Genomic DNA, 23,262 nt, shown 5'->3' with positions numbered 1-23,262 from the left:
GTTTTTTCTTAGCGTATCAATCAACTCTTCTTACCGGCAACATCTGATAAGACATGTTTAGGATCTTATTTATAACATACTTAAAGAAAAACCTGGGTTCAAGCAACATATAACAGTCATATTATATTCTCCTTTTTTTCTGATATGCAACACTTTAAAAAAAATCATTATTTTGCTAATTGCCAATTAGCCAAAATATAGTCAAATAAAATAAACACATGAAGGAGAAATGTGGTGACCGAAATTCAAACTCGGGATTTCACAAAATGACCCCCGCAAAAAATCACTAGGTTGTAACAATGGGGACGATATTGTTTGAAACTTTAAATTAAAATAAAATGTCTTCAAATTTTGTAAACAGAATTGAGAGTATCATAATATAGAAACAATATGAAAACCTTGAAATGCATAAAACAAACATACAACTTGACATATTCTATTTCTTTTATGCATCTGAGTTAAGTTATTTGTTAAAGAATAGTGGATAAAATGCATGTACTGTATAAAAAAAGAATGTACGAAAAGAACGGCAAAGTAGAGATGTGCAAAAAACAAATGATGGATGAAATGAATATTGGAAGAAAATAAGGAATTTCTTTGAACTTTTATTCAATGTAGTTCTAGGTACAAGGACCTATTTCTACAAAAAGAATGAATCAACATTAAAAGGGGAAGCAGCTGACAGCATTTTAGTAAGAAAACAATGGAGGGACCCATGTTCCTAACAAGACCTAAACGACTGATGAAAAGAAAAGTAAACAAATTTACATTGAAATAAGGAGCCATTAAACCAATTTCTAAGTTCCTAGCTTTGCAGTTCAGTCAGGTTCACCTAGCGAAGTAGGAAAAATACCCCGGCTAGAGAACCCAAAGGATCACCACCAGTGCAGATTGCCCAAATGTTAGGGCTTTCATGCACAAAGAATTTAAATTCTTATCCTAATTGGTTAATACCTTGCAGCTGCTTCCTGAATCAATCATTTCGATTTCTGTATTTGTTAGAAAGCCTGTTAGCTAAAATGAAGTTAGCAAAGTCAGACTCTCGCAATCATTGTCAAAAGGCAACTTGAAACTTCAATTCAACCTGCTCTCTAAGCCTATGAATGAAGGGCCTCGGACTTTAAGTCGCTTGGGCCCAGTCTCAATGGAAGGTGCTTCCCTATAAGTTTGCTGAAACCTCTCTCTCCGGTGGTGATCTTGTTGCATATGGATGCTTACATCTTCATTGCTTGACTTTTTATATCTTACAGAAATGGGAGCACCATTTCCCCTTGCAAATCTGTCCTTCGAGGAAATTTCGATATCAACTTTATGACTAACAGGGTTTTGTTTGTAACTTAATTCACTGGTTCTGAAATTCATTTGTTGCCTGCTTTTTCCTTCAGGGGGGACTTTTTTCAATCGCTTAAGTCCCTGCTCATATCGATAAAAATTAGTTAGTCATTTAGGTAAAATAGAAAACATGGGAAATGTGAGGAAAAAAATCGCGCTAGAGACAGACAGAGCAACAGAATATCCAGCAGATATACATGATGGACTGATTAAATCATTGATTGACTATTTTACACACCTGCTGCTCAGAATGCTTCAAAGCAGCAACCTTTGCATTTCTTTTCTCTGCTTTCAGAGAGGAAGGTCGCTTTACCCTAAATATCCCTGAATCAGAATCATCACTGTCGTTATCCACTATGGGTTTCATGTCCGGTTTCTGGAGATCATGCAGTTCAGCCGAGCTTTCATGATACAGAGCAGGGGATAGCGAAGATTTGCATGCACTGTTGGATACTGTTTCGCCAAGTTCTTCAAAATCAATAATGCCCATTTTCAAGTTAGCCTGCTCCTCAGCCTAAAGAATGAACAGCGTTAGTTGATTTAATAATAGCCGTTCAAAACCCATGCGGTCGAGCAGTGACAAATTGTCAATATTCGAATACCATATTCATATTCATAAAACTTACATTTTTGGGAGCAGAGGAACAATCAAGAGGTTCTGAAAGAGAACAAAGAGTGGATGCAGCAGAAAAGGAAATCTCAGACGCTTCCGGTGTATGAACTTCTGAGCAATGTCCCAAAACAAGTTGATTTTGTGTGCCACACTCTTGGTTATTTGTTGACTGTTCTGGAGTTGTATAAAATTCAATCGTAGAATCAAGTTTAAGCTCACAATATCGTTCGTATCCATTTGCTTCAGCTCTCTGAAACATATCTGACAAAGGATATGAGTACATATCTTGGTCACTTTTGGATTGCTTTCTTATCTCATCCAATATCCTATCTTCTTGCTCAAACATCTTGGCTGCAGCTTCCATATCCGCAATATCCTCTCTCAAATAAAGAGTGTATTTTCTCCCACAGGTGAAGTCAAGAGATTTAACATCTGCAATCACAAAATTTAAAGACATTAAAAATCATTGTTGGCCACGTATAATATAATCAGAAGTAACAAAATTTATTAGCTACCATGCGCACACACATATACGTTCCCAAAAAAAATTTGCATGCATTGACACACACAATCTTAGTAAATAGCGTTGAACAAAGCTTACCATGGCGTAGGCATACAGGATGCATGTGACAGCTGCAATCGACATAAGCTATATAACAGTCACGTTTGCACAGGCTACAGAGAATTGTGCCATGTGAATGAGAAGAAACACTTATACATGCCCTTGATTTCAGTAGTAACCAACTGGCACAATGTTGGAAACGCAACAAATTAATGAAAGATATCTTTGTTCTATTATGAGAAAGCAAGTCTGAAGAGGGAAAGTCTGAATCTTCAAGTTCCAAGGATGTATGAATGAGCATCGCTTCTTTGCAAAGAAGTTCTTCATGGGGCAGTAAAGGAACCCTGTTAAGAAGTGCATATCGCCTGCTCGCAATTGCCCCAAGAGGAAACCAATCACCAAGTGCAAAATTCACTGCTTCTCCACAGTTGAAACCTAGAATTTTATTCAAGATATGCAACATTAATATTTTGCATGCATTAAATGGGAAGCAGCATAAAAAGATGTCATTCCAGGAATAAAATAATTGAAAACAAATCTAACCATGACTGAAGCCTGCATGATACGCTCTAGGGAAGGTTATTACAAACTCCCCTGGCTTTTGGACAGCCTTATAGACAGGAACTTTATGCTCCAACAAAATATTAGGTGGAAATAAAGTTGTTTTCCCCAAGAGAACATCGAAGGCTCCATCTTCCCCATCACTTGACAAAATATCGGTAGAATATACATGTTCCCTCACCACCCTTTCAAATTCCAAAGCTGCATGACCAGGGATACCATACCATGTTTTTGACGCACCACAGTGCTGATAATTAATGCTGCCATTACCATATTACCATAGAATATATCAATATCATTAAATATGCAACTTAAGAAGAATTTATTTGCTTGGTGATAACGCTTCACTATTTATTAGTATAACTAGTTAATTCAATTTTACCTGTACAAATAATGATCCTCCACGTGCCATGCAAACATGCTAAACAGCATTCCAATGTATAGCATGGGTTCTGTTACTCCCTGAAATAAAGCCCAACATAAGACACAAAAAGAATAGTACAGTGTACATAAATGACAGACCAACATAAAGAAATTGTCATACTGGAATTGAAGTTTCCAAGAGACGCAGTGTTGATTTCGGCAACCGGGAAAGCTTCTAAAATAATAGAGAGGAAGTATTCAGCAAGTGTATTAACACGAAAAGAAAACGCAAAAACCATCATTTTGTTAAAATGATTTGTCCCTTATGATAAATAAACAAAAAACAGGTTAAAAAGAAAACAACAAATACAAAAGAGACACCAGTAAATTTAACACCTTCAAATTCCATTTGCTGTTCCCAAGCTGATCGGTAGGAGAAGATGAAAAGGCACTGCCATCAACATCACATGCATATTCAACGGTATCCATTTTCCCGCAACCAATTTCATGCCAAAACTCCTTTTCCAAGTAAGTGGCAGGAAGACATCCAACACTGCAATATCTTCGTGCAAATACCTTGTTCGCCATTTTCTCATAATCACGGAATGTATAATTTCTGAATGAAATCAATGAATTACAATTGTTTAATCAGAAATGGTATATAATGAAATTGAAATTACAAATATTAACATAGACATTAGAGAACTGACCTTCCACTCATAAAAAATGTGACTTTGTCTTCAGTATCCCATTCAGCAAGGCGAAGAGGCTGCACTCTGGTTGTAAACTTGAATCCTGCTTTCTCCTTCATTAAAACAACCCCAGCAGGTACAGAAGCACTCAAAGGCGAAATAATCTTGCATATACCTGGAACTCATAAAAAAATTCTAATGAATAAAGATAGGTCATAATTATATCACTCTACTGATTTCATCCACCCCTTTCTATAAAGAGAAGACATGGTAAATTACATCAGCAAATAAGGAATTTCTTGAAAAGGCCAGTTGCATTAATAAAATATTCAAACTAATTATCACTACTTTTCCATAAACATTTATATGCTTATGAATGCTTTTCTATTGGTAGAAATCATGAAGTTTTAATTGAAGCTACTACATGATAGAAGCTAATCCAAACTACGCCTAAGACAAAATATTGATTTTATCTCAGCATATTGGTATGGGAGTTTGCACATAACACTCTACTCAGAATCCAATGATTTTATCTCTTACAAACTACTATTAATACAACCTCACAACACACCCGAAAGAAATATTTAAGTGGTAAAAGTATGAGAATCCCAAAACTTGTGTGCATGTTAATGCCGGGGTTTACTGATCAACAAATTAACCAATAAGATAACATCAGTGTATACTACTAACGTGATTACACGTCGAAAAAATAAAAAGTATCAATTGCCAAACTCCATACCATATTTAGAAGCTTCTGGAGCTATCTTTTGCAAATAAACCAAAGGATCTTCAAATTCTTCCTTTGTTGGAGAATACACAGGACACTCTGGAATTTTATCAGTCCATTCCAAATCACTTGTATCAAACTTAGCCACCTTCCGCTTGAAAAAGACATCCGGATTACCATGCAATCTTGGACCACATGGAGCTGAAGCTCTCAAAGCATCTCCTCCGCTTCTATTTGTCATGTTAGCAACACTCGCCTGTGCGCGCTGAAGCCTTTTACGCTTCAACACTTCTAACCCATTTCTAGCTTCCTCGGACAAACGTACTCTTCCTCCTTCCACCTATTAGATGTTTCACATTTTCACAATCGGATTAGAACGTACAAAAATGCAAGGATAATTTTGAAAGCAAACAATAAAACAAAATCATATCACAAGTTTACAGCTACTTGAAACTCAATAGATATGTTCATATATCCAAGAACGAATAGACTGAATCATATACTTTGTTGGCACCACCGGAACACTGCCCCGGTAATTCATCAAGAAATGAGCCAAAGGGATGTCAAAGCAAAGCATAATTTCTAATGCTTTAGCTTACTCCAGTTGGCAAAGGATGCAATTCAACAAAGAGAAAGGAATAAATGCTAAACAACAAACTCAACAATCCTGGGGGAAAACAAATGATATGTACTTTGACAAATTACAATTGAGGAGTCAATAACTTGATGATCAGGGTACTTGTTACAAAACAACCTGTTCTGGACTGGGCCAAGGGCTGGCCCAATCCCTTCTGCCCGACATTTAGGGCACGGCCCAATAAGGGGGACTTCCCCGACATGTCAACCAATGACGTGTCCTGCTCGACATAACGGATTAGCTCCACGCTAATCACGTGCTCGTTTATCCATGCACGATGACTCATTCCGCCTTAGCTTAACAGCTAAGCAGCACGTTTAACACGTGCTCCTCTATCCAGCCACAGCTGTCATGGAGCCTATCCCTTACCCGCGAATAGCGGAACGGCTCCAACCAAGATAGAGGCAAATAACGGCCTTCCCCTACGATACAGGGACTATCTTGGCAGTTGAGTCTATTGGGCCGGTTATCCCGGCCCAATAGACCAACCTTTGGCCCAGCGCTGGGGGCACTATATAAGCTCTCCTAGACAGGAGAGCCAGGTATTCTAAATCATTATTCACTCTACTTTCTCTTTCTTCCTTTGTATCTCTCTGTTCACTTTGCTGACTTAGGCATCGGAGCACCTGCAGGTACAAACCCCCCCTTCGGTGTGGACGCTCGCTCAACGGACCGGCCATCAATCTATTCTGATCACCAGGTACGATCACAACCCAAGTCAAGAACATTTACCAGCTATATCAAAATTGCATTCAAAGTCCAAAGTAAATAATCACAATCACCTCACTCATGAAAAGCAGCCACTAAGAGAGTAAAAAAAAAACATCCCAATATAGCATAACAACGCAAAGGAAATAGTCAACAAAAAATGATCCTATAGAAATTGAATAGAGACATTCAACAAGTGCATGCGCTGAAATTTGAACAGTTTACTACTCCCATCAACATCATTATTTTCCACCTCAGAAAACCCAATCACACAAAAAGTAGAATAGTCATGCAAATTCCAACCAGAACAAAAAAAGTAAAGATAGGCCCAGAAAACTGTTAATAATCCTTGATTAAAGTAAATTTCTTAATTCATATTCATATTTTAGAATTAAGCCACAAAAGAGGAAAAAATTACCCTAGTTTTTCTCATAATACTTTTTCTTAATCAATTTTCAGATAAGAGCTATATGTTTTACTTGTTAAGAAAAAAATTCATTCTCGCAAAATGCACCACAAGAATCCTTCAACGAAAAAACTGATTAAGGAAAAATCATTATTCAAGCCAACAAAATCAGAGAAATCGCATTAAATTCATAAAAAAGTATAACAATGCACGAGATCTGAACAATAACCAGAAGGAAGATACATTTCATAGAGAAATTCAAGCATTCATGAATCAATAACGAAACAATTACACGAAACAATTTCGTTCTTCAACAAAACGCAATTAACCTACCATTTCATTACGAACTCGGTCCCTGTAGTTCTCCGTTTTGTTAACTAGAACAAGCAATCACAATTTAACAGAATCACGTAACCGTAACGTAACCGAAATCAAATCACAAAGCCAAACCCTAAATCACGATCCTGAATGTAGCAGATTAAAACCTAGCCTTATAAGAACACAAGGCTCGCCACATTCTCGAACAACGCCGTATACGAAGCTTATACCGGCGTTACAGAGAGATCCAACGCCTTTGTAGGAGCAATCACGGAAAATTGGGAGTGAATGTGAGTTTCTCAATCGGAAGAACGTGACCAGCTTCCTACGGAGACGCGGAATAACGTTGAAAAAAAAACGAAAGCGGTTTTCCGGCGAACGGAAAAGTTTACCGGCGAGAAAAGAAAACGGAGAGAAACAGTGATGAGGGAGAGAGAGAAACAAATGCTTAGAAAACCGAAAAAGGGTAAGGAAGTGATAATTTATAGTTTTATAGTCCAAAATAATTAATCGCTTTTTTAGCTCTGAAAACCGGAATATATAAAATAAATAAATAAATGGGCTTTATTTTTTTATTTTTGTTTGGGTTTGTTTGGTTGATAAAATAATTAAATAAAAGAAAGTTTGAAGAGAAGTGGTGGTGGTTGTTAGGTGGTTCAACGAAACAAACAGGCCGTCCAAATTGCAAAACGCGTTTTGAGTGTAAACGCGATTAAAGATAACGCCGTTACGCGAACATGACGGAATTACACAATCACCGTTACTGTTAGAATTTATGGCGGGTAGAGAATTAAAGACAGTGTAATTAATGTAATGAAATGGAGGGTATTTTAGTAAAATTAAAAAGCGGTGTTATCGATGAGGACTGGGTTCTGTATCGGTCAGAGAAAAAGAAAGTAGCAGAAAAACTGAAAAAGAGAATAATCACGTGTAATAAGATTTTGGTGGAATATATAGACAAAGTTGACATCTAACCGTTGATTTAGGGTGTCGTTTACTTAGAACCGTCAAAAGTACTTTAAACTGAAAAATCCCTTGAATCAGAAAGGCTCAGAGGCATGTGTACTTTTTCTGTTGAACTGCCGACTTGTACAGGATAATTTTCACCTACCTTGCAGTTAGTTAAGTTATTGAAATGTAAGGACGATTTTGTCCTTGATCGGTTTGTTTAAGTTAGCGCGGGAGGGAAGGGTAAATATGGGTTTTGAGAAGTAGCGGTAAAGTGTGGGGTAGGGTAATTCCTAGAAAGAAGGTGGGGTAGACGCGTGGTAAATAGGAGTAGTACGTGGCATGTGGGTAAGAGTATGGTTTTGTGGATATAGTGTGTCTTCTGTGATGGGTTAGTAAAGAAAGGGTGGTGAACAGAACGGTAATAGCTGGCGGTTACAATAGGGTTGTGAAGGGTGTGTGTGTCCCATCTTGATTTTGAGAAGACAATAGGGCCCAGTAAGTGTATCCACTTCACGAGAACTTCTCCTGTTCTCTGCCTTGCTCAGCAAATTTCATTTCCAATTTCCAAGTTGGAGCTTTCTCATCTCATCTGTCCTTTGTGCATTATACTCTCTCCCGTTCTCCACGTAAGCAAAAGTAATTTTTTTAGGTTCATTAAAAGGTGATGTATTTGGTCTATATTTTAGATTAAATACATCTATTTTTTAATAAATTTTAAAAGATATTTTTGCTTATTTACGAGGCCAAAGAGAGTACTACACATCTTAATTATAAGCAAATTTTCTTTTTAAATTAAACCGATAACTAATATAATTTGGTTCAAAATTTTCTTTTTAAATTAATCGGATAACTAATATATTTGATTCATAATTAAAGGCAGATATAATAATTATTTAATAAATCTGAAAATTTAAAATTTAAAAATTTATTTATAATTAAGGTTAGAGATGAGAAAGTATGTGATGACAATTGACATATCTTTTGGTTTGACATTTTAAATTTTTTAGCATAATATGTTCTCTAAGTTTCTCAATTTAGTTTTCGCGAGAATTTAGTTTACCATCCAAACATAATTTTTGTTGTTCATTTATGTATAATTTTTTTAGAAAAATGATTGTCTGCAAATCGGGTAAAATAATTTTACGGCATCAATCAATAAGTATTGTATTTTGTACGTCATTCTATTATTTATTTTTTTTGTTGACATTAAAATATATAAGCAGGCATAGTAAAACAATGTTACACAAATAACCAATAATATTTTATGGAAAATGTTAACATGTGCACCAAAGGCACATGTTAAGGAATCAAAAGTAGAAATAATATATTGAAATATGTGCATTTAACTTCTTAAGCATTAAATTTTTTTCTAACAATAAATGCAATTTTCTATATTTAGAACCTTAACATGTGTCTTTTATGCACATGTTAACATGACCCATATTTTATTTTTCTGCAACATCACTTCACTCATGTATGGTTATTTTCAAACTACTTATATGACATGGAAGAGCGGTGGTTTTTTAATGGATGTCTGTGTAAACTTTCATTACACCGACTGCTTACCATCTTTAAACTCTTTTTTGTTATTATCATGTAAGTACAAAGTTTTTAATGCTGCTAGCGATTATTAATCTCTGTCGAGGAACAAGTGGAACAAACAAAAATGAATTTTTTTTCCTTACAGTCAAATTTTTTTCGCATGTGTGATAAACCAAATCTCTAATTACTCCCTCTGTCCCATTTTATAAGACTCACTTTGACTAAATACATTATTTATATGTCTTATTTTGATCGTATTTTTCTAAAAATAAATAAATGTAAATATTATCATATAAGATCTTGTTTGATTTGTAATTATACACAATTAAAGATATTTATAATCAAAATTATGTATTGATATCTTATATTTTGGGATGGAGGGAGAACCTTTATTGATATAACACAAAAATTAAATTACTTTTATTGGTATTAGTGCAAAATTAGTTTACGGTGAGCTTGTGTATTTTTTTTTTTAAGCAGACCATATATATCCATCAAAGTAATGAATTTTTGTTGAATTTAATTTATATTGACATATCATATATTGTGTTTTAAAATACATTATGTGTCACGTTCATTAATCGATGTGGCAACATATTATTGAATATATGTATAAAATAATTTTACACCAACAATACATAACAATTAAATTCATTTTCGTTTTAATTTTTCATAAGATACTTTATGTAGGTCAAACAACATTTTGCGGTCTTAAAAGTTGGGATGATATTCCCAAATATTTTTTATGTTCAAGACAATCATGACAATGAGTGAAGTAGAGAGGTGACACAATATAAGTGGATAAAACGTTTTTTAATATTTTTGTATGTTATTTTCAAAAACATATTTTCTCAAAATTTATTATAACTATATAAAGTACATTATATTTAAGTTTAAGAATTATGTTTTGTCAAAAACAAATTAAAACATACAAATAGTATTTATAGCTTGAACATGTACTTAGAATAGGTATAAGATTCGATTCCCACGAAAGGTAAAAACTCTATTAATGAGGAGTAGAGAAGATTGTGAGGTGCAGTGTCGGATATTTACAAAAAAAACATAAGGTCATTTGGGTCGTTTACTGTAATTGTTGTTGTTAGTCATATTTCTACTTATTTATATTTTATCGTAATACTTGATGTTGGAAGACTTTACGTAATTTTATAGGATTTTAGACAAGTTCAAGCCAAATTAGGGCCCTTTTGATGCTTTTTTTCCATTAAATAAGTGGAAAATACATAATTGAAGAGATTACTTGAAACACAAGAAACCTGAAGAAATAGTGGATTTTTTAAATTTGTACTGCACTTGGAGCAGTGGCTCCTGGTGTTTCTTCTTGAGGAATTATGGCTGGAGAGCTGGTCTGAAGTTCATCCTGCGCGTCGCAGCTGTTGGGAGTCTGGCCTGCGCGTCGCGCAGCTATTTGGAGTTTGGCCTGCGCGCGGCGCGGTGGATCTAGCACATGGCGCAGGTCTGTGTTCTTATAAAAGACACACTCATTTTCTGGTATCTGGTTCGAAATTTTGGAAAAAAAAGTTGTATATTGAATTTCTTTGAAGTTTGGATCTGAATTTCCCTTGACCTTTGAGAGAAGATTGACCAATTATGTACCAATTATCACCATGGAAGCATCTCTGCTCATGATTTTGATGGAGTTGTCCCAAATTTACATGGAGAACTAAACCTCTCAAGGTTAGATTTAGATTAAGAATTGAATTATCGATTTCTATTTGTAATCTATCCTTTAATGTAATGAATTCCCCATTTGTGAGTATTATGCAATGAATTGTGATTTTAATGCTTTCTACTCTTGATAAAAGTTTGAATTGATTTTGAATTTCAATTGTTATGAGAATATTGATTGAAATTGGACATAAGTTCATTGAACATTAAGTTTGATCTTTAGAGGTTTTGATTGAATTAGTGTGATTAAAGGATTAATAAGCTTAATTTCCTCCATCAATCATAGCTTCTACCAAAAGATTGGGAAGCTATGAATCATGGTGAGGATGAACCAACCAAGACATTGGTATTCATCATCAAAGTTAATCTTTTTTTTTTTAAATCGGGTATCCTCTGCGCATAACTGTAGAGACTAATCCCTCAAACTTTGTGTGACCCAAATGGGTGGCAAACTATTCCTAATAGTTTTAACATTATTGCATGTCCAAGTAAGGGATCGAACCCAGAACCTTGGTTAAGCTAGACGAGACCCGCGTCATTTCATCTAAGTGCTTTTGAATTCATTAAAGTTAATCTAATCATAATACTAGAGGGATTTCCATTGCATTAATGATTGATTACTATTTAATTGCATAATTTACGGACTTTTCCAAGATCCAACCTACTTTTAATACAAGAATTTTCCAAAAAACCGTTTTAAACATTGTTTTTTTTTTTTTTTTTTTGAATTTGTTTTAAACATTGTTCTTAGTTACTTGCGATTGAATTTTACTTATAGACTTGGAAAAACCCCCAATTATGTTACCCTTTGTACATTTAAGTAATAGTTCTTAGAATTGAGTATTGGGCCTAACTCATCCTTACAAAACCGGCTTGTAAGGTGAGGATTGCCTCTAGTATATAAACACTTAGTCAGGCCATCTCTCAACCGATGTGGGACTCTTAACACACCCCCTCACGCCCAGCACTATTGGGCTTGGTGCGTGGATATAAACGGTAGGTGGCCCGATAACGGAAACCTGATAACAGATGGCCCAACGGATCGGGGAGAGGCTCTGATACCATCTTAGAATTGAGTATTGGGCCTAACTCATCCTTACAAAACCGGCTTGTAAGGTGAGGATTGCCTCTAGTATATAAACACTTAGTCAGGCCATCTCTCAACCGATGTGGGACTCTTAACAATAGTTTCGATTGTTTTGTGTAAATACGACAATATTTTGTGGTTCGACATTCTTTTATTACTTGACGATTTAAGTACACTTGCCTTAAAACGAACAATGCCGAAGCTTATAATGCAAAGCCTTTATTTAATATAGTTAAGTCTTCTTTATACTTTTTCCTATCCTTTGTTATAAGATATATTTATTTTTTTGATTTGTTATAAATATAAAAATGTGAAATATCTCTTATAAAAAAGATTTGTGGATATAAAAAAAAATGTCCTACAAAAAAAAGAAAGGGAAAAAGAAATCACATGTTGTAGCAAATGGTTTTTGGTTTTCAGTGGGAAATTAGGTAAATTCTAATAGGGACAACTTCATCAAGTGGTCCATAGTGGATCAGACATGACTAACATTATAACGAATATGAATTTTACAAAATTCACCGTTGGATTGAAAGTTTATATCATATAGATCATCCATAGAAAAATTTAGAAAAATTGAAAATCATTTGATATGTTATTGAGACACATCAAGATTAACAGTTTATTAAATAATGTAAATCTTGATGGGTCTCAATAACATATCAAATGATTTTCAAAAAATTTTAAAAAATTTATGGATGATCTATACAATATAAACTTTCAATTCAACAGTAACTTTCTTAAAATTCATATTCGGTAGATCACTTGTCCACGGTAGACCACTTGTGAAGGTGGTCCACCGTAGGGAAATTATGTAGTACTGTAATACTTTTGAATTGGTCTACTACTTGGCGGCTCAGCTTGTAGAAACTTCGCTAGCCGGCCAAGTCAATATGTCAAACTTCTAACGGTCCACACCAAGTTACACATGCCTTCATTTCTTCGTACACACCTTAGGTAAAAAAGTTCAATTAAAATTCCACTTAAATAATTTGTTTTAGTTTATTTTTGGACAAAAAGTTTAGAGAGATGGATTTGGAGTTTGAATCTAACATTTTTGCGGTCTACAAGTCAACTTATATTTGAGCATCTTCTATAATTATTTTAAGAAACTGTTTTGAGTTTCTTATATTACTAAATCTATTAAAAAAAAAACTATTTTAAGCATTTACTATTTTGAGTTTCTTATATTTGGAGTAATAGTTAAGTCTATTATGGTGAACAAACGAAAGAAGTATTTACCGCGCACACTGACACATTTGTTTTAACTGTTAAATTAATCAATCATATTATTGAATTAAATTATATGTGATATGATATATTGATTTAATTGTGAGACTTACTGATCTAATTGTAAAAATAAATTTGTGCAAGATGAAAATTTCATATTACTTATGTACTAGTATATTAGACAAAATCAATAATAAAAGGCGAGACTTATGAATATTATACATCATCATGCAATCAAACACCGATGATAATATCATATCTTATTTGTTCCATGAATTTAGCTAAATTGGCAGAGACATTGGATAATATATGTAAGGGGTCATGGTTCGAACCCTGATCATCCCACTTACTTATCTTATGGTGAAATTTCTAGCACGAGCTACTTGAAAAAAAAAAGTATATCTTATTTAATCTACTTTTTATCATTTTTATGCTATTAACTCTGTTGGTGAAATTTCTCTAATATTTCTTTTTTTTTTTAAAAAAAGAAAGAAACATATATATATATTTTATTTTTATGAAATCCACTTATACATTTTTAGGTAAATGCCAACAAGTCTATTAAATTTAAAGACATTCTTTTTTAAAATTTGGTAATTAAAAAATTAATTTTCTTTGTTTTTTTGGTAAATAACATCTCTTTTTGAGAAAAATGCCAACATGTGTTTTTTTTTGTTTGTTACAATGCCAAAATGTGCTTTAAATTAAAATAAATAGTAGTGTGATTGTTGTTTGGTCTAATAGTAATCAAAGTCAATGAGGTCATTATGAAATTCAAAATAGTAAACAATATCTCTCTCCTCTCCCTTTTGAATGGTGGTTACAAAAATAATTGTAACTCTAAAAGCATAAAAATTATAAGAAAATAATAATGTTTCACTGTCTAATAAAAGATTGATATTCATACCATCATGAATACAATAAGAAAAAGCATAGAGGCGAAAAAATTCCATAAAAGAACAAGAACATTAAGAAAACACGCATTATGGATTCAATTATCTCTTACTATTACTCTCTTACAAAAAATTATGGCTTAGTGAAAATCATAATATCAAGCTCCTTAAATGAATTTTATCAACGGTTGTTAAATAACTGGATATGGTATACAAATCTTGAAATTTGTGTATTTTACGTTTTAAAGTATAAATAATAGTATTTGTTTAATGTAAAAATCACTTATTTTGGCTTTCTCAATTAGTGCTTCGAGGTATTAGTTATCACGACTATTTTTTCAATTCTTTAACAAGTGTCGATCAATGAGAGCGGTGTATTGTAGTTTAAACTCTGATCCCTATATATTACTCCATTTGTCGTAAACTAAATGTCACTATAGGAATAAATTTTGGAGGAATACTTGGATGGTCATAAGGATTTAGTTTGTGAAGTTAAGGAATACTTCATTTATCTTTAATTATAAGCAAATGTTTACTTTTTAGATTCGTTTACTTTTTAGATTTATTAAAAAAGTGATGTATTTGGTCTACATTATAGTATAGATATATAAAATTTTCAATGAATCTGAAAAATTGATTTTTGCTTATAATTAAGGATGAAAGGAGTATAAGGAATAATACTCCTATATTTTTTTGGGTCAAGTTAAAGTCCGTTTGGTGCGCAGAATAAGAAGACAGAATAAGATAATATTTTTTTTTTGTGAATAGGATAGGATAATACTATCATATCCTAATTAAATTTGATGTTTGGTGCACTAATAGAAAAAAATAAATTAATCCTATTTTTAATCTTATATTATTAACTTTTTGTTATTCTTATCCTTAATTTTTGATGGGTTAGCAATCTAATAGGAATAATTAAAATATTCACGCCTTTTATTCTTTTCATCTCGCTCACCTCTCTCTAGTCTACGGCCGCTACTCTCTCTATCTCCCTTCCTCCTCTTCACGTTTTCTCTTGTTCCCAATTTTTTTCATGCTTCTCTCTTTGTTTCATTCTTCATAAATCAATTTATACATATCTCTCAATGTATTGATTTTTGCTGAATTTTTTTGGCGTTTCAATTTTTCTTCTCTTATATATACATCTTACCATTGATTGATTTGTGGGTTGGGAGAAAAAAAAAATATAAGAGTATTTTGAATCTCAAAAAAAAAAAGAAAAAAACGTTGATAAAATATTACTATTGTTTTTTTTTATCATGTGTACATCAAATACATGATAGGATAAGTGTTATAATGTTACTACTATCATGTCATATCTTTAACCAGAGTTTTATCATATAATGTCTTTATCCTATCCTGCACACTAAACGAAAACCCTTAAATAATACTAGTAGTGATTTTTTTCCACTACTACAAGTATCCGTCTCATTGGACATCTTAATATGCTTTTATGATCAATTTTACTATAAAATGATTCCAACACACTTTTAATCGGAGGATCGAATTATGATTATTTCTATTGAATCTAACGAAAATCACTTTTGAAAGAAGTAACTATTAGTATTGGAGATATTTTACGGATTTGACCTATCTTAATCTTAAATGAGTGGTACTAGTAGTGATAATTGATTTAATGCAGAGCATGAAGTGACAAAAAATCACTTTTTTAATAAGGAGAATGTTAACTTGTGCTCTTAAGGGCACATGTTAAGAAGATAAATGTGGAAAAAATTTATTGAACTTGTGGTGTATTCAATTCTCTAAACATTAAATGTTTTCTATCATTAAATGCTCTATTTCTATTTTTAGGTAGCTTAACATGTGCCCTTAGGGCACAAGTTAACACAACCCTTTTAATAATAGAATTCACAAGTGAGTGACAAGCAATAAATGCAGCAACGGGTCACACGAAACCTATTGAAACATTATTGATACTGTCCTTAGACGACCCTTCCCTGCTTTGCGTGTAAGCTCATGTTAAACCAGCTCCTTGTGCGAAGAATCACATGGGTATTCCAGTAATTTAATAAGAGTTTCTTTAATATGTGTCTTTTATGTGTCTTTAAGGTAGTACTTGCTATTGACACAATTATAATCAAAAACTATTTTTTAGATATATTGAAATAGTAATATATATATTTGATCAATATATTATTTTTTCAATGAATCTAAAAGTGTTTTTTACTTATAATTATGACCGGAGGAAGTATGTTAAAAAAAAATTACATTAAAAATGGTGAGATAATGAACTTTTATAAGGTTGAAAGTACGAAATTTTAAATAAATATTTTAGTTTGAATTATTTAATATGTATTTACACATGTTAGCTTTGTCCATTTAATAAAGCCGTCTGAGTTTTCGTTGGAGGAGTAGTAAGTGTAAAGATTTTGTTTCTGGAAACTTTTCTAATTGACCAAAATGCCTTATGAAGAGTATGAAATCACTTAAATACCTATTGCTTTTTTAGCAGGAAAATGTTAACATGTGCACCAAGGGCACATGTTAAGAATACAAATGTAGTAATATTCTCTTGTAACTTGTGCATTATACTTTTAAAACATTAAATTTTTTTATGTTATTAAATGCATATTTCTATTTTTAGATACCTTAACATGTGCCATTGATGCACATGTTAACATGACCCTTTTTAGTATGGTTGTAGTCCGTTTTATGTTGTGACATCAAAAGCAAAATAAAAATATTCTTGGACCACATATTGCAAAATGAGATAATAATATGATTAAATGTGGTTCTTTCGAACTATATTTTTCACCCGAAAGAGTTTAAGCGGTTTGTTGACGATGAATCGTTGGTTCTGGAACTCCTAAATATAAAATGGCGTATCAATAAATATTCGACGATCAAATAAGTAAGTGTCATTGTCTGAGGTTTAGAGTTTTAATAATGCACCACTTAACCTAACAGGCTAACACCATAAGTTAGACTTTACGGTGAAAGAATTATATGATTTATGGTCCTCGAACTTTCATCTAGACAATCGTCCTCAAGCACATGTTTAGAGAGATTGCTTAAATTCATTCATTTGACAGTTACCAAGAGATGATTGGCCCTGCTTCGATGTGTTTTTAGGGCGTGTCCATGTTATGGCTAATGTCTAATGATGAACCGATCCAATACTATAATGAAAATTTATCAAATATGGAATAAAAAGTATTATAGGAAAAAAGACAAATTATAATATCAAAAGCAACAAAAATCACAAGTTGCCTTGTTATGTGTAAAAACGATAATTTAAAAGGAACGGTGAATACAAAAATGGTTAATTGAAACCAATGAGGGTTGACCATAGAAGAAGTTTGTTTGTTACGGATTAAAAAAATAGTAATTTTGTTGAAAAATAATTTAGATATTAGTTTTTAGAGATTTTTAGAAAAGTTGAATTTACTTTGTGTATGTTTATTATAATAAAAATCATTTTTTTAAATAATTTTTTTTAGTTTGTTTGGATACAATACAACTTATAAAAGTGATTTTTTTTTAATTACAAATAACTTTCTTCTTTTAACATTTATTTTCTATCTCCTCTAAAAAAAATCTATTATTTTATAAGCTACTCTTAGTAGCTTCTCATTTTTAGTTGTGTTCTGATTATTTTTAAAATTTTGTAACAAACAGACGCAAAACAATTAAAAGTGATTATTTTTATTAAAAAATAATTTTCTTCTAAAATAAGCTATAACAAACATGACAACATCTCGAACAAAATTATTTCCAATATATAAAAGGAAATGCTAACTAGTATCTTTGAACCACTAATTAAGATTGAAAGATAGTAAACAAGTCTTGAAGCTTATGTATTTTATTTTTTAAAAGTATAAGTAATGCTTGTTTCAATTGAAAATTACTTCTTTTAACTTCATAACTAGTGTTTTTAGAATACTTCTTAGCATTTCCTAAAAAATATATGAGGAAAAACAGTTTAACAAAGATCCTTTTGAATAGATTTTTGTAATCCAAATGATGATGAGAATGGGACCATAAGGAAATTGGATAGGAGATAATTGAGGAGAGGTAGGGGAGTTATTATGCCACATTTATCGTGGGTATACCTACTAAAGTTATGATGATGATGATGATGATGGGTAAAGCCCTTGGAGCGTTTATGAGGGGAAGAGGTGGATTAAATTTAGAGGTGTATATTTTCAAAGCACCCAAAATCTTGGAAGTTAAATGACACAAGGGGTGAATCAAATTTCAGCTAGTTGGTCCAAGTTCCAAGTTGGTCATAAAATATGGTAAAAAAGGAAATATGGTCATAAAAAGGGAAAAATTATGAAAGGGACTTTGCTTACCAAGACCAAACCCTGTAACTTTGCCTTCATTTATTACTCTCTTTCTTATCTAGAAGAGTGTGTTTTTTTTTTTTGTGAGATCTAGAAGAGTAAATTAATACGATATTATTATGATTTAAAATAAAAATACATGGTCCTTCATCATTGATATGTTTGGATATAGTCCAAAATAAGTAAATCAAGCAAATGATTAGAAAATAAAGAAGTGAAGTGAGTGGGAGAAATTGGATTAGAAAATGAACATGTACATCAATATGCACATGGATAGATATTCTTAGTGAAACAAGAGTGGTTGACAATTGCAATTAGCCGTTCACTTGGGTTTGACTTAAACACCCCTATAGGGTTTTTTAAGAGGTTTAATCTACATCTAAATTATTATTATTTTTATTGTAAATTCCTGAATAATAAAAATTTGGTGAAAAGGTAAACGCTATTATTTTCTTGACAATGGATTTCATAAGTACTCCTATGCATAGGGGCGACCCTATAGCATGACATGTGCGACGGTATCGAATTTTCAAATTTTGGAGTAATTTTAGGTCTTTAAATTTTGCGGTCCTCCTACATTAGTAGTTATATATTGTCAATTTTCATTAAATATTATATGCGCATCAATAAATTATTGGTAGATTGTGATGTTTGTGTGTGTGTTAAGTCCTTGGTTGAAATCCCAACGTAAGCAAGTGTTTTTGCATAATTTTAATTATTGTCATTTTAAATTAAATTAAAACAGTTAAATTCAATATTTGTAGCAAGTTTAATCCTTGATTAATGTATGTCTTTATGTTTTATACAATGATAATTCTTTACCGTTTAAATCAAGAATAATTCTTTTAAAAAATTTATGCTTTTTTACTATGAGACCATTTTTTATATTTAAGTTAAACCTCCACATAATCTACATATGTATAGGAGATATCGTATGACTCAAGCAAATGTTAAGCTTTTCTTAAGAAATTTAACATTATTACATTCTAAAATTAAAAACCCAACACAAAATCTTACAGTAATTAAGTTAAAAAAAATCCGTGTGATTATTATATCTTAGGGGATTTATTAATCACTATACTTTATTGATAGTTAGTGTTATTGACGCATATTAGTTAATTAAGAATAGTACAAGAACTACATGCATAATGCATTGCACGAAGGTGGGCCTGAGAACCAACTCTAAGCAATAGAAAAACTTGAATTGAAAGGGTGATGGATTAGATAAAGCTAATTGGTTGAGCTAAAACACTGTATATACTTTTATTATATAATAATCAAATTGTTTATAAGCAGAGTCTTAATCAAAGATACTACTAATAATACTCTTGAATCTGGATATGAATTGTGTATATGTTGTAGGCATAGTTTGGTAGGACAGAGACATATTGGAACCATAAGGTGTCACGTGGTGTCTCAAAGACGGGCTGGGGACCTCGCTTCATAGTTCATATACTCAACCTCCAATTCAACCCATTTCACATTTAAATATATAATATTAACATATCAAAATATATAATACAAATAACATGGATTAATAAGAATCAATTATAAATTATTATATCCAAACATAAATCAATTCTATCAAATTCAATTTTATCAAAATTAATTATGTCAAACTCAATTCTGTCAAAATCAATTATGTCCATCGTAGAACCAAACACGTATTCAATTTGTCGTTATGGATCCATTACAATGAACAAGATACATGACATATACCATTTTTTTTTATAAGAGACACTACAAAAAGTTATAATCCACTATATCACCAATTTAAATTTATTTTATTCTTCAACAACCACAACGACTAGACTACCACTATGCATATAAGATAGCGTCTCACTCCCCTATATCGATCTTTCAACAAACTCACATCAAAGTGTTACTAGTTATTCGATTAAAATTGAACGATTCACATTTAAATTTGATATTGAATTATAAAATAAAAATTTGATTTTTATGGACCACTTGATTTTAATAAAACGGTTATCGATATCTAAAATACGTGACATTAAAAAAAAGCCTTCTCTAAACCTAACCATGAATGCAATAAAATATTCCATAATTAATTTATTTATTACTATATGAGAAGCAACATGTAAGAAAAAAAAAAGAACAATATATACATAAGTTAAAACAAAAATTCATTCTAAAGACAAAGTAAAATTCATTTTGAATAAGACTATTAAACAATACTTAAAGTTCAATTGAATAATAAATGTATTCTAAAAGTCACATTTTGAGACAAAAACTCTAAATTTCAGCTTCAAAAATAGAATTCATTCTAGAAAACAAAATAATAGTACTTCCATTATGCAATATTTAACATATTAAAATAAATCATTTTAAATTTTTTAATCTTATAGTTAAAGTATTCTTATAATTGTACTTATCACTTTGTCCTATTTTTTTGGGGTCCAAGTCCAACTGTCCAAAAGAAAATGTTGTCTTAAATGAGAAAATGAAACTCAACACCACTTCACAGTCACACTACACAGACAGAACAAAGATGCGTATTTATTGGAACAAAGTCCTCCAGGTGTTTTATAGAAATAATTCAACGTGCTATGTTCTTTTTTTTGTGTGTGTAAATCAAAAACACCGTACGGGAAACAAGGAGATTTCAATTCTCATGTTGTACCAAAGTGCCACATGTTGTTAAGAAGTCCCACATCGGTTGCGAGATGGCTTGACTAAGTGTTTATATACTAGAGGCAATCCTCACCTTACAAGCCGGTTTTGTAAGGATGAGTTAGGCCCAATATCCATTTCTAAGATGGTGGTATCAGAGCCTCTCAAAGATCCGTTGGGCCACCCGATATCGGGCCACCTACCATTTATATCCGCGTACCAAGCCCAATAGCGCTGGACGCGAGGGGGTGTGTTAAGAAGTCCCACATCGGTTGCGAGATGGCTTGACTAAGTGTTTATATACTAGAGGCAATCCTCACCTTACAAGCCGGTTTTGTAAGGATGAGTTAGGCCCAATATCCATTTCTAAGACATGTGGTTTATATTAATTAATGTTATATATAGATTTGTAGATAGATGAGATCGTAGTGTGAATGTGGTTGTAGATAGATCGTAGTATAAATTCATTTTTTCACAAACATAACTATTAATTACTATATATATAACATAACATATGTTAGTGTTAAATGATTAATGAATTGAATGTTAATTAAGGAAATTGAAAGTGTGTTGATATAGTAATAAGTTAATAACCGTCTACTTTCAAAAAATTTAGATGAAATGACGCAAATCTCTTATACTTTAACTAAGATTTTGAGTTCAATCTCTGACTTAGGCATGTAATAATGTTAAAATTCTTGAGGGAGTTTGATACCCATTTGAGTCTCACAAGGCTTAGAGCATATAGAGAATACCTGATTTACGAAGAAAAAAAATTAATATAAGTTAACTCTCTTATATATCTAATATTAAATTAAATATTATTATTAATATTAATGAATTCATTCATAGTTCATGAGAGCCAAATATAAATAAAAAATAAAATAAATAGACCAAAATTTTATATATACTTGATCAATAAAGAAATCCAGTTGGAAATAAGAAATCCAGCTAATATATCTTAAATGTTTTCCGACAAATATAATCACAACTTAACAACATTAAAATTCAATGTTGTATCTATCACATGATATTCCAAAAATTAACTTTCTATGGTCAACTATTTGGTGTATCTACCGAACCTTAATTAGTCAAAGAGACGTAAATTCATTTTTCTTACTAAAGTGAAATACATTTAAGAATATTCTTACTAGCATTTATTATAGGCCAATTATTAGCTAAAGTCCTAGCATGTGCAAAAATAATAGTACTTCCAATCTTCCGACGAGCTTCACAAGAAAGGACGGATTTTAGGAGAACCCAAGTTTAATTCCTGGATGGAATAATTTCTTGGCCAGACTTTATTTATCTTGCGGCCAAACACTGGACTACTAGGGTCCCTTCCCCATATGAACCAAAGGGTTATAAACCAAAAATAAAATAAAATAGTACTTCCAATCTTACTTCGTGTTGGTATTACAAACGTAATGGCTTGTAAAAGATTGTTACTTGAGATAGATTGGTCTAAATTTTATTCGATATATTTAGGAAAAATAGAATTATTAAATATTATCCTTTGTGACTTTATTAAAATATTAAGAGAAGTAAGCAAGACATTTGACTTAAGTGTTTAATAAATTTTTTTAGAACGAATCATTTGAGAAAATTTGAGTTTGATTTCCAATGAGAATAATTTTTGATCGATTTTACTTACTTTATGGCCGCACTCTGAAATATTAGAGCTCATTCCATGGGAATGAAAAGGTTAAAAACAAAAAAATAAAAAACTAATAAAAGTACCAATAATGAAAATTGATCCAAATGGTAAGTGTTTTGAATTTCGTAAATAAATAGTTAGAAGTTCAACCTCTCAATCTTTTATGTTGATAAACTTTTTACCTCATGTGACTCTTTTGGCTTGCAAATTTCGATAATAAGAAAAGAATATTGAGAGAAATAAAGAATACAAAGTGGAAATTTGCATAAAAAATATATAAAGGCTTGACAAGACAAAAAACTAGCTTATAGCATATGTCTTATAGTTTATAAGCTAAAAGTTCTGTTTAGTAACAA

General features: G+C 31.9%; 1 protein-coding gene across 1 annotated transcript; it reads right to left on the bottom strand.

The window, feature by feature from the left end:
- Positions 1-585: 585 nt before the first annotated feature.
- On the bottom strand, positions 586-8,470 carry LOC123907110 (lysine-specific demethylase JMJ706). Its single transcript, XM_045957217.1, has 11 exons — positions 6,935-8,470; positions 4,863-5,190; positions 4,142-4,298; positions 3,828-4,047; positions 3,613-3,666; positions 3,451-3,530; positions 3,051-3,328; positions 2,547-2,942; positions 1,959-2,377; positions 1,571-1,846; positions 586-1,413 (listed from the first exon to the last, which is right to left on the bottom strand). The coding sequence occupies exons 1-11, from the start codon at positions 6,935-6,937 to the stop codon at positions 1,075-1,077; spliced, it is 2,550 nt and encodes an 849-aa protein (XP_045813173.1). The 5' UTR covers positions 6,938-8,470; the 3' UTR covers positions 586-1,074.
- Positions 8,471-23,262: the final 14,792 nt, after the last annotated feature.

This window comes from Trifolium pratense, linkage group LG2 (genome assembly GCF_020283565.1).
Source record: "Trifolium pratense cultivar HEN17-A07 linkage group LG2, ARS_RC_1.1, whole genome shotgun sequence".
Lineage (NCBI taxonomy): Eukaryota > Viridiplantae > Streptophyta > Magnoliopsida > Fabales > Fabaceae > Trifolium > Trifolium pratense.
The sequence above is the reverse complement of the archived record's forward strand: the minus strand, read 5'-3'. Positions and strand labels throughout refer to the sequence as shown.

What these genes read in the sequence shown, in the direction of transcription:
- LOC123907110 (XM_045957217.1), bottom strand. An exon ending in TCTTGGAAACTTCAATTCCA is followed by an intron (nt 3,531 to 3,612) that starts GTATGACAATTT and finishes GCTTTATTTCAG; the next exon opens with GGAGTAACAGAACCCATGCT. An exon ending in GAGGATCATTATTTGTACAG is followed by an intron (nt 3,329 to 3,450) that starts GTAAAATTGAAT and finishes TGGTAATGGCAG; the next exon opens with CATTAATTATCAGCACTGTG.